Genomic DNA, 12,286 nt, shown 5'->3' with positions numbered 1-12,286 from the left:
AATGACTAAATGTGCCACTGGTTATACATGTGGGGCTGATGTTCCCTACACAAACCAAACTGTCACTGGGATTTAGTGAGCATTATTGTTGCCATAGTAACAAAGGGGTCAAACCCAAAAACAAAGCAGCATAGGGGCTAACGGTCTGAAAACCACAACTATTGCTGAAGATGATCCCAGCTCACTTTGTTTAGTTTGCTAAACCTAGTTAGCTTGGATTAATGCTTTTTACTTTGAGTCCAGCAGAGGGAGACAATCACCAAGAAACCTGAACTAACAAAAGTCATCACTGTTTCAGTTCCAGGAAATAACAAGAAGGGGAGGAGAAACTCTGAGCTGATACGGGTTTCCAAGAAACCAAAGTGAAAGTGTTCTGTGAGTCAGAGCTTAGACTCCGTTTTGAGTGGACAGAGCAGAAGGACAAAGACGTGTGAGACAGAGTGAGTTTAATTCAACATTATTATTTACTGTTTAAACCTCTGATTCATCAGTTAATGAAGCAGGTTCATGCTGAGTAATACTTTAAAACTGATCAGATACAGTGCAGGATCAGCTCTGTGAATGTGGACTACTTCCTCTTTTCAAAATACATTTTGTGTACACACACACACACACACACACACACACACACACACACACACACATATATGTACACAGTCAAACACACACTTACTCTCACTTAAATACTGCAACCTAGTAAAATGTTGTGACTGAATGAGGTGTGTTGTATGAGAAGGTTTTAACCCTACAGGCAGGAAGGACTTTGTTTTATACCACGGTTGGTGATGAACTTTTTCACCTACGTGCCCCTGTGACTGCTGGATTCAAAAATCTACCAGTCTTACACTTTTTAGGCAGTAGGGAGGATCATCCCTTCACCAACCCTGGGAACAAAAATTGCTGCATACTGCTGATTGATGTCAATCAATAAATGGTGTGAATCAGAGGGAAGTGAGGATATCCTATGCAGACTGGAAAATAAGTGGGTATACCTATACACCTGACCTGCGTATACCCTCAACTACACCACTGGAAATGAACTTGCCAAACGGATAATCTACCCTCATTTGGTGCTTGGCGGGTACGAGTCTTACATTTCTTACCTGCCACTTTATTTTAACTGGCAGCACAATGTAATGACGTGTAACATAATAATCAAGGCTTATAGTATTCAAGAAATAGACGATCAACTATTAAATAAAATACTGACATGCTGTTTGTCTCACTCAGAAACAGAAAAAAGTTTGTTTTAGTTTTTTATGTCCTCAAAGGCTGATGAAGCTGAAATGAAACCTCGACTGAGAGGTAAGATAATGGATATATTGTTTTAAAAGAATATGAGCTTCTATGAGGAGAGTCATCACAGTCATAAAGGTTTCTGCTGGAAACTGAGTTTCATTTAGAAAGATATTTTTAAGTCACTGTGTGTTTTCTCCTCAGGACGTTGGAGCTTCTAACTGAATCTGTCAGGTTCCTTTCCTCTGCGTTTGTATTTCAAACGTCTGAGTTACAGTCGTTTGCTTCTGTTGAAAAATATCCCATTTTCTAATGTAGCTGCTTCACAATAAAAGCAATGCTATTTAAACCAGGAACTTTTAGTGTTCACAACCTCTGTTTCAGAGCGCTTCTCACCAGCTTGTTGCTAGATTACAAAAGTTAACTTCTGCTTCCCTCTGTAATGTCCGTAAGGTGTGTTTTAGCTCCGTGTGTTTCATATTTTATTTAAATCAAATAAATATCACCAAGAAAACATGAGGACGATGTAAAGGAGTCATGTCCTGATGTCAGCAGCAGCTCTACACCTGCAAACTGTTCCCTCCAAAAGACGAGTCAGACCAGCGTCTCCTCCGCCATCGCTTTGTTATTGACAAATCTGATATCAGAAGTCCCGCCCCTTCTTGAGTTTGATTGGTCGGTGAGGGAGAAGTGACATTGATCAGCGTGGCGCTGTTGTCAAAGTTGAACGTCTTTCGACTGATAGCGTTTGAGTGCAGTGACTAAAAACAGCTGACACCGAGGGCGTTTTAGCGCCCAGGAAGCTGAACTACATTAGTTTTGTATTTCAGCTGGATGTCAGCGTGGTACTGTAATCTCTGTTCAGTTTAAATCTAAGCCTGCTGTACGGGTTGTGCCTGTTAGTATTTATTTTCACATAATCATTCACTTGAATCATTTTGTGGATATATCATTTTAAATCTGTCGACCATCTAAGGGTCATTGGTTTAGGTCTGTGTGGATGTAACAGTTTGTGTAAGACTCTCATAGCAGCAGATCTATTTTTGGAGAGGAGCCGAGTGTATGTTGTGAGCTTAAATGACTTCAATGTAGATATCTGACAGTTTCAAGTGAAGGTAATGTCACCTCTCTAGCCTTTTAGAAGTGTTCCCAAATGGTAAAAGAATTTGTAGGCTGTACCAGCTAACAGAATATAACAGGACCGTTAACATGAAAAGTTTGTCAGCCATTTGTGTTCTGTTGCTGTTGTCTGACCTCGGCCCAATAAATTCTAAGATAACCCACTGTCTGTTTCACCGTTTCATCATTGGACATTTACAGCAGAAACATCATGGCGTCATGATGTTCTTACATGCTTTTATATTTTGATATCTTTTTCTCTATATGGGTAATGTGCAGTATATGTTGTGTTTTATACATGGGTCTCTACTTTTCTGTTGACATGTCGATGTGTTTTTCTATTGTTTTTATGGATTCTACTGTGAGGCCGCTGAATGTGTGCAGCACTTTGAGCCCAAGACAAATGTCTAAAGTTATAGTATTTACAGCTGCTCCTTTGACCCCAAATCAACGCCACAGCGCTCTTCTTTTCATCATGTTGGACTTGAGACAGCGAGGCGTCAGTTTAAACACACCTGAAGCTGGTTGACCCGCTGTTAAAGAGATGCTAGTCTGTGCTCTGTTAATCATGTTACACCAAGCAAAGCCATTCCAGCATATAGAGCACCATTGTGACCCTCGCTCTGCCACTGTGGTCGGTAGGTTGAGCAAATTCACCCGCCACTGCAAAAAGACACCCGTATGTGACGAGTGCTGATTTCCAACCCTGTTTTATACAGTTCTAGTTGTACAAATGTCCTAAAGGTCATGGTTGCTGTTAAATACTAACATGTTAGTTTAATGTTTAAAGTTTAAGACTCAATGTCTTGTTATTGGCATTATTCAGGGCAGATCAGACGGACAAATCATGTTAGGATCAAAACAAACTGCACTGAGGTGCTGCATCAGGTACTTAGGCAGACAGGAAGGAAGAGAAAATCTAATTAAGGATCACATCAGGTAATGAGATGTGGAGACTTGAACATCTCCGTCTTTCACATTTTTCCTGCTTGTATCTCACCTGTTTGTTATTTTGTCCTCAGGTTGTTTTACCTGCATGAACGTCTTTTATTGTCCTCTGATCAATCTGGAGATCAGAAGATGAGTGATCGAGGGGACAAAGAGGAGGACAGAGCAGAGTCTCCTCTGTCCAGCTGTCTCTCTATGAAGAGTGACCTGTCTAAAGATCCTCCTCTACTCTTCAGTAATGAACCAGGACCCTCAGATCCACAGTAAGAGAACTTTTTTTAATCACCAAACTGTCAAACTAAAATAAAGAGTCCTGAACACCATAATGTGTTGATTTTCTTGTTTTTAATCATCAACCTGCACACAGTGATCATACAGAGAAAGTCACTGAACTCATAACAACATACTAAGGATTATATATATGTATTATATGTTTATAGATAAGGTAATATGATTTCAGTTTTGACTCTTTGGTTGTGTATCTAGTCGTCTTCTCTGTGATTCTGCAGGAAGAAGTCTTTTAAACTGATCCTGAAGTTTAGTGAGATCTGCTGTGATCGTTTTCTTTGAATCATTTTTTCTGTTGTGTCCACTCTTTGTTTGTCTTTTTTAATGTTTTCTAACATGACTACACAATGAGATCTTTTTTTTTTACTGAAGTATCGTAAAATCCGGTGTAAGATGCACTTTTAATACCTGTTTTTTTTCATCTTAAAAGTTGGCTGGGTCTTACTAATATACCAGTATAACATGTTGACACATGAGCCATCATTACCGCGGGTGCAGAAGTCACCATCACTGGGTGCGGCCGGACACGATTAAAAAACCATCCCCATTCATTGGGCCTGATTTACTAAAGGTTTGTGTGTCTTAAAACGTGTGCAAACTTGATACCACCCACAAAAAATGTGTTAACTGATCTACTAACGGCACGCAGTGAGGACTGCGTCTTTCATATGAACAAAACAACACGCATTGACCATTTAGTACATTTGACTTAATGAATATTCAATATGGGGCGTTTCTGTCCTAGAAAGGAGAAAATACAAATAAGTTAAGTTAGTACACGCATTGTGATTTACCAAGCAGACAAAAACTGTGGTGATTGTGACGGTGTCTGAATTTAACACCTTTGAAAAGAACGTGCTAACCCAGGAGACCAGTGTTACACACAACAGACTGCTGTTATTGAAGTTAGGAGGAGACATAGGCTCAACAAAAGAAGGCATACAGATCATGTTATTCCCCACACATGTTAATAAGTTTGGAATGACAGCAGGAAACACCATGATTAAACTATATTGTTGCCTATTTAAACAAAACTGAACATTCACAGCCTCTGCATTCTAAAGAATTTCAACACTGACGTTTATTTCTTCCTATTTCCCTCTTCTCACCAACATTTTATTTTAAACTGAGGATTTCCTTTTTCTCGGGTTGCGCGTCTCTCCTCCAGCTCGTGTCCTCTGGTGCGCTCCTCTCCATAGTGCGCTCGTCTCCTCCCTCTAAAGCCCGCTGCTGCTACGCTTGACTGGGGGGACCTCACCACTGCTTGTACCCCCGTCTTAGATAACTCTTAGGAAGAGCGTTTATGTCCGATCAGACACAGCGCTGGCCAGCTGTCTGGTGCTCAACAATGTGCTGAGTGTCACGCCTGAGCTCCACAGAGGACACAGCTCACACCTCCTGCACAATGTATGACAATTCATCTTCAAAAGATGAAGAAAAGAGAGGCCCTGTTTAATGCAGAGGTTTTCTTATAAGCCAAATTTTCTTTTTGTAATATTCAGTTTTATCTGCTATAACTCAAAAATACTGTACATTCATTTGCCTCTTCCACTGATACCTATTTTGCGCTTGCTGTCGTCCTGCTTTCCGTCCAAACTCTCCATGACGTAAACCAGTAGAACACGCAAAAACCCAACTTAAATAGTACCGCCTCCACAAGGTTTGCACCTGGTGTCATTCACGCAAATTTTCTTAGTTGATCACCCGAAAATCACACACTCACCAAACGTGCAATTTTTTGGAGTGAACACACAGTTTAGTCCTCTTTACTTGGGACCTTAGTAAATCAGACCCTCAGTGTATTAAGAGCTGATTGCACGCTGTTCTGGGAAAGACAGCGACACAGACCAGTCTGGCTGCGCTACGTTTTCAAAACTTTTCCCTCAAGAGGTCATAATAATTAATTTACAGAAAACTGTAGGATATTGTTCCATAAATAAACCTTGTTGAACGCTCTTTTGATTGAAAGAGTTCGACTACCGTACTGTAGCTGGTAGGAGAGCAGACTCCACAAAGAGAAAACAGACTAAAAGGGTGACAGAGCTGAACAGTAACTGCAGGTTTTGGACTTCGCTGAACACAATAAAAACTGTCATGCAGGAAGACAGTGTAAACTTTATTTTCTCTCTGAGAGAACTTCAAAAACACAACGCGTCTTATACCGGTGCAACTTATATTTCAGATTTTACGGTACTTATTTTTTTAACTCATGACACAGCTCCTGCACATGCTCAGTGTGCAGGTCATGACACAGCTCCTGCACATGCTCAGTGTGCAGGTCATGACACAGCTCCTGCACATGCTCAGTGTGCAGGTCATGACACAGCTCTCTATAAAGCTGATTAATAACTTTTCAAAGGTCTCAGGTCTCAACCTAAATATTAAATATTTGAACTTATGGCTGTTAAAGATTGTAATGTTCCCCATATTTGTAATAATCCAGTGAATCACCAGGTCACATACCTGGGAGTAGTTATCACCAAGGAGCAAAATATAAGGTGTACCTTAAATTTGAATCCCATCGTTGATAAAACTCTTGTTTACAAAGAGATTTATCTCTGAGACGAAGGACCTTTCTCTCAAAAGCTGAGGGCATTTCCAGACTCACTAATCCGGCTCTATCTTTGGATGTTGACTAAAATGTAACCAAAAGATTTGATTATATGTTGTTTAACTGTCATGATTTGGTTTCTTATTTTCAGAGTTTAGGTTTTCTTGTTGTTTATAGTTCTCATTCTTGTCTGATGGTGTTGTTTCCCTTGTGTGTTTTCTAGGTTAGTGTTTCATGTGTTATTTTTGTAACTTCATATCCTAGTGTTTCTTTATGTTCTAGTGTGTTTTGTTTCATTCTTGAGTTCTGTGTGTCTTCAGTGTTTCATGTATTCTATTTTGTAGTTGTCCTCCATTCCTTCCTCTGTGTGTTTCCCTCCAGTGTGATTGCCCTCATTGTCTTCACCTGTGTCATTAGTCTCACCTGTGTTTGATTACCCCTGTGTCAATTTAGTGTTTCTTCCCTTCTGTGTCAGTTCATTGTATGTTGTATGTTGTTGGAATGTCAGTTTTGCTCGTGCTCCTCTGTGGCTCCCTGTTTTTGATACCTGTGTTTTTTGTTGAACTTTTGAAATTAAGTTTTGTTGCCTTTGGCCTTTTTGTTTAATTACATATTTTTGGTTTCTGCACTTGGGTCCACCTCCCTTGTTTTCCAACCGTTCGTGACATTAACTTTTTGTGGAAAAACAAAATATGTTAAAAAGAACGTGACAATAAACACGAGTCAATGTGGGGACTTGAACTTTTTAGACTTCACAGCTCTTAACATTCAAAGTGAACAGGCTCAGACATTTTTAAATAATCCAACATCTCTATGGAATATGATTCATAATTATGTTTTTTCTAAAGTTGGTGGCCTGGAATTTTATTACTGTGCAACTATAATATCAGTAAAATCCTGATCAAACTATCCAACTTCCATAAACAGATACTCTTGACTTGGTCTCTCATCTTGAAACATAACTTCTCTCCACACAGATATTACATCTGGAACAATAAGGACAATCTCTACAAAAATGAATCCCTGTTTTTTGAAAACTGGTTGAAAATAACATCACACTTGTAGGTCAGTTATTGGACTCAGATGGTAGACTCTATGGTTACACAGACAGACTTCTGCACATGCTCACTGAGGAGGACATGGCACACCTTTTTAAAACTTTTTGTGGCTTTATTTGATTTAGTCCACCACTGGTTTCTAAATGTCAGTGTCAGTTTTCACAGCTTTATGATTTCCCTTATCTCCACAGAATAACAAAGGGGTCTGTTTCTGTGGAGGAGCAGCTGTCCAGCTGTGCTTTGTGTCAGGACGTCCTAAGAGATCGAGTTTCTACCAGATGTGGACACTGGTTCTGTAGACAGTGCCTCACCTCATACTGGGACCAGTCTACTTCATCAGGAGAGTCCCCCTGTCCCCAGTGTGGAGAACGAGGACTGCAGATATCCAGTAAGTCCAGCACTGTAATAAGTAAGACTGAAGTCATTGTGTCTAAAAACAAGACAAAGCAGTTAGTATTTTCATTGATATATAGTTAAATGAAACATTTACATTTTATCTGATTCTTGCTGTCAGTTTATATTCAGTATATTTTATTTCTCTTGTAGCAGCACACATTTATTACAGGGAGGTTTTTGTGTCATGCAGTTTGCTTAATGTGTAATAATGAAAATTGTTTATTTGATCATTTTATAAATCCAGTCTCAGGATATGTTTCTTCTCTTTCAGCAGATAGAAGTCTGCAGGAGGTTACAGACGAACTTAAGATCAGTCTGAGGAAGAGATGTGAACATGTGACTGAAGGAAGTGATGAAACAGGAAGTAGAACCCTCCTCAACAGGATCTACACTGAGCTCTACATCACAGAGGGACAGAGTGAAGAAGTGAACACTCAACATGAGGTGAGACAGCTTGAGACAGACTCTAAAAAGAAGACCCTCCATGAGACTCCAATCAAGTGTCAGGACATCTTTAAAGCCTTACCCGACCAACAGAACCAAAAGACAGAAGCTCAACCCGACCAACAGAACCAAAAGACTGAAGCTCAACCCGACCAACAGAAACCCATCAGAGTGGTTCTGACAAACGGCGTCGCTGGTGTTGGAAAAACCTTCTCAGTGCAGAAGTTCACTCTGGACTGGGCAGACGGCTCAGAGAACCAAGACCTCAGTCTGGTGATCCTGCTTTCATTCAGGGAGCTGAACTTGATCAGAGATAAGCGGTACAGTCTTCTTGAGCTGCTCCGTGTTTTCCATCCAACATTACAGAAGGTCACAGCAGAGACGCTCGCTGTCTGTAAACTGTTGTTCATCTTTGACGGCCTGGATGAAAGCAGACCGTCGTTGGACTTCAAAAACAGGAAGGTTGTGTCTGATGTCACAAAGAAATCACCGTTAAACACACTGTTGACAAACCTCATCAGGGGGAATCTGCTCCCCTCAGCTCTCATCTGGATAACTTCTCGACCTGCAGCAGCCAATCAGATCCCTCCTGCATGTGTTGACAGGGTAACAGAAGTACGAGGCTTCACTGACGCCCAGAAGGAGGAGTACTTCAGGAAGAGGTTCAGTGATGATGAAGATCTGTCCAGCAGAATCATCTCACACATCAAGACATCCAGGAGCCTCCACATCATGTGTCTGATCCCGGTCTTCTGCTGGATCACTGCCACAGTTCTGGAGCACATGATGAGTACAGAGCAGAGAGGAGAGCTTCCCAAGACCCTGACTGACATGTACTCACACTTCCTGCTGGTTCAGACAAAGAGGAAGAAGAACAAGTATGATGAGGGACGTGAGATGAGTCCACATGAGCTGATGGAGGCTGATGGGGAAGTTCTTCTGAAGCTGGGGAGGCTGGCGTTTGAACATCTGGAGGAAGGAATCATCATGTTCTATAAAAAAGACCTGGAGCGTTGTGGTCTGGATGTCACAGAGGCCTCGGTGTACTCAGGAGTTTGTACAGAAATCTTCAAAAGAGAGTCTGTGATCTTCCAGAAAACAGTCTACTGCTTTGTTCATCTGAGCGTTCAGGAGTTCCTGGCTGCAGTCTACAGGTACCACTGTTTGACAAACAGGAAGAGACGTATAGTGAAGGCTTTCCTTAAAAACATCATTTTTCAAACTCCTGAAAGTGATGACTTATCCCTGGATGTCTTCCTGAGGAGTGCCATGGAGAAATCCCTGGAAAGTAAAAATGGTCACCTGGACCTGTTTGTTCGCTTCCTTCATGGCCTCTCTCTGGAGTCCAACCAGAGACTCTTAGGAGGCCTGCTGGGTCGGACAGACAACAGTCCAGAAATGATCCAGAGAGTCATCAACAACCTGAAGGAGATGAACAGTAAAGATATCTCTCCTGACAGAAGCATCAACATCTTCCACTGTCTGACGGAGATGAACGACCTCTCAGTCCATCAGGAGATCCAAGAGTTCCTGAAGTCAGGGAACAGATCAGAGGAGAAACTCTCTGAGATCCACTGCTCTGCTCTGGCCTACATGCTGCAGATGTCAGAGGAGGTTCTGGATAAGTTGGACCTGAGGAGGTACAACACATCAGACCAGGGACGACTGAGACTGATTCCAGCTGTGAGGAACTGCAGGAAGGCAGAGTAAGTCCAGATGTGATTAAATATGAGTAAAAATAAGCTGTTTAGTTCTTCAAATATATACTATAAAATATCTAGATTTTTGAAAACAGTGTTTATCTGAAATATCAACAAACTCTTCAGTCACTTGTATTTTGTTACAAGTTCTCTTGAGCTGCTTTAAATGCTGTGAGTGAAATATGTATTTTTTTTTATAGATCTAGTGTTTACCAACTTCAAGGTCACAGGTCATTTGTTTCATAATAACTCAGGAGCTCAGGAGTTCCCAGGAAATGATGTTGTTAGTAACTGAGATTTACAGATAGCGACATGCAGTAATATGATCTCACATATATATATATCTATAGAGAGAGAGAGAGAGAGGGGGGGAGGGAGAGAGAGAAGGAGAGAGAGAGAGAGAGGGAGAGAGAGAGAGAGAGAAGGAGAGAGAGAGAGAGGGAGAGAGAGAGAGATGGAGAGAGAGAGAGAGAGAGAGAGAGAGAGAGAGAGAGATGGAGAGAGAGAGAGAGAGAGAGAGAGAGATGGAGAGAGAGAGAGATGGAGAGAGAGAGAAAGGGAAGGAGAGAGAGTTTAAAACTTCATTTATTCAGATAAAAATGTATTTACATTCCCATTTTTGGGACACCGTCACAGACTACAATGTGTCACAAAAATATGGATTTATATTAAAACATCTGCAAATATGATTTCAGAGTCTTTCAAAGAAAAAAGTAGACCATCATCGTCCCATATATTTTCAAAAACATCCAGCTCTTCCATTTTAAAATAATACTTGTATTCCAATAATATTCAAGATTTAACAAGATTCCGAAACACCACTACACAATCACATCTCTGTCTCTCTTTCCATTTTTTCTTTTCTACTGAGATAAACTGACAACTTGACCGAAAAGGAAATTCAGCAGCCGACCTTTTTCCTTCTTTTTTTTTACTGTAAGAGAAACCAAAAATGAACATGAGGTCAGTAAAATGTTCTCCATAGGACATTACGAGAGTATTCAGTATCCCAAAAAGAGACCTCAATCTAGAACACTGTAAAAAACAATGAAAAATTGTCTCTCGTTCAGCGCAAAAGGGGCAATTATCTGAGACAGCAGGATTCAACACAGACACAAAAGCATTAACAGCCACAATTCCATGTAAAATACACCATTGTAAATCAACCATTAACCTTCAATACACTTTCAATGTCACAATACAGAGTTTTCATCAAGGCAATGAAACTGGGGGAGAAACCAAAAGCCTCAAAGGTGTTCCACAGATACTTATGCTCCACCCGATCAAATGCCTTCTCTTGGTCAAGAGAAATCAGAACAAACTTTACATCTAACGAGCTAGAGACTTCCAAATAATCTCTAATGAGGGATATATTGTCCCTAATTGATCTGCCAGGGACGCAGTATGACTGATCAACATGTATTACTTGCTCCATCACTTTTCTTAATCTATTGGCCAACACTTTGGAAAAGATTTTATAATCTGCACAAAGCAGACTTACTGGTCTCCAGTTCTTTATTTCACAAAGGTCACCTTTTTTAGGCAGGAGAGTGAGGACCGCTCTTCGACAGCTCAGAGGTAGTTTCCCTCCAGACACACTGTCATTTATGACCTCTAACAAATCGTCTCCCAAAGTAGACCAAAAACATTTGTAAAAGTCTACAGGGAGACCATCTATTCCTGGAGCTTTGTCGTTTTCCATACTCATCAGCGCCTCCTGCAGCTCTTGCAGTGTGAGTGGGCGTGACAGTTCTGCATTATCCCCTTCTGATATCTTTGGTAAGTCAGACAAAAACTGCTCTGACATCAGCACGTTCTCTCTGTACTCACTGTTGTACAGGTTTGAGAAGAAGTCCACAGCTCTTTTCCTGATTTCAGCTGAGTCAGTGAGATCTCTTCCATCAGCAGATCTGATACAGTGTATGAGTCGATTCTGACCATTTTTCTTTTCTAGATTGAAGAAAAACTTGGATGGAGCATCCATTTCAGAGATATTTTGAAAACGTGATCGGACTAATGCCCCCTGTGCTCTTATCCCCAGCAGATCTGCCAAAGCAGCTTTTTTGGATTTGAGTGCCTTAATGTGGCCTCCATCTCCTGTGGATCCACTTAAAGTCTGGAGTTCCACAATATCAGTCTCTAGATGTTTTATAGATTGTGTGACCTCTCTTGTGACATTAAAATTGTACTGATTACAAAACTGCTGAATTTGTATTTTACCAATATCCCACCATTGCTGTAAAGATGTAAACTGAAATTTCCTAGACTGCCATTGTTTCCAAAAAAAATTGAAACATTTTCTAAAGTGACCATCATTTGTTAAAACCGTATTAAAATGCCAACATGTACTTTTTGGTTTGACTCCATTTATAAAAACATTTCTGATTAACAAACAGTGATCTGAAAAACCCACTGGACACAAGAAACAAGATTTGAATATTTGTAATTGGTGTTCAAAGCAATAAAATCTGTCTAACCTGGCTAAAGAGATGTAATTATCTCTAGCATGTGCCCATGAATACTGTCTATTGTTTCCATGTTTGGAG

General features: G+C 40.6%; 1 protein-coding gene across 9 annotated transcripts in view; it reads left to right on the top strand.

The window, feature by feature from the left end:
• Positions 1–281: 281 nt before the first annotated feature.
• LOC132977140 (NACHT, LRR and PYD domains-containing protein 12-like) overlaps positions 282–12,286 on the top strand; it is a 40,303-nt gene continuing 28,298 nt past the window's right edge. For 2 of the 9 annotated variants that reach the window (XR_009673769.1, XM_061041567.1), the window contains exons 1-4: positions 2,821–3,294; positions 3,378–3,566; positions 7,392–7,588; positions 7,868–9,746. Coding sequence is in view for 8 of the 9 variants with exons in the window: in XM_061041567.1 (XP_060897550.1) it covers positions 3,203–3,294; positions 3,378–3,566; positions 7,392–7,588; positions 7,868–9,746 (2,357 nt within the window). In the remaining variant the exon portion in view is untranslated. Of the gene's footprint in view, positions 441–2,819; positions 3,295–3,377; positions 3,567–7,391; positions 7,589–7,867; positions 9,747–12,286 lie in introns of those variants that run through there. The other 7 variants (XM_061041561.1, XM_061041565.1, XM_061041566.1 and 4 more) reach the window with 6 other exon arrangements.

Source organism: Labrus mixtus, chromosome 7, assembly GCF_963584025.1.
Source record: "Labrus mixtus chromosome 7, fLabMix1.1, whole genome shotgun sequence".
Taxonomy (NCBI): domain Eukaryota; kingdom Metazoa; phylum Chordata; class Actinopteri; order Labriformes; family Labridae; genus Labrus; species Labrus mixtus.
This window is presented reverse-complemented; position numbering and strand designations above follow the sequence as displayed.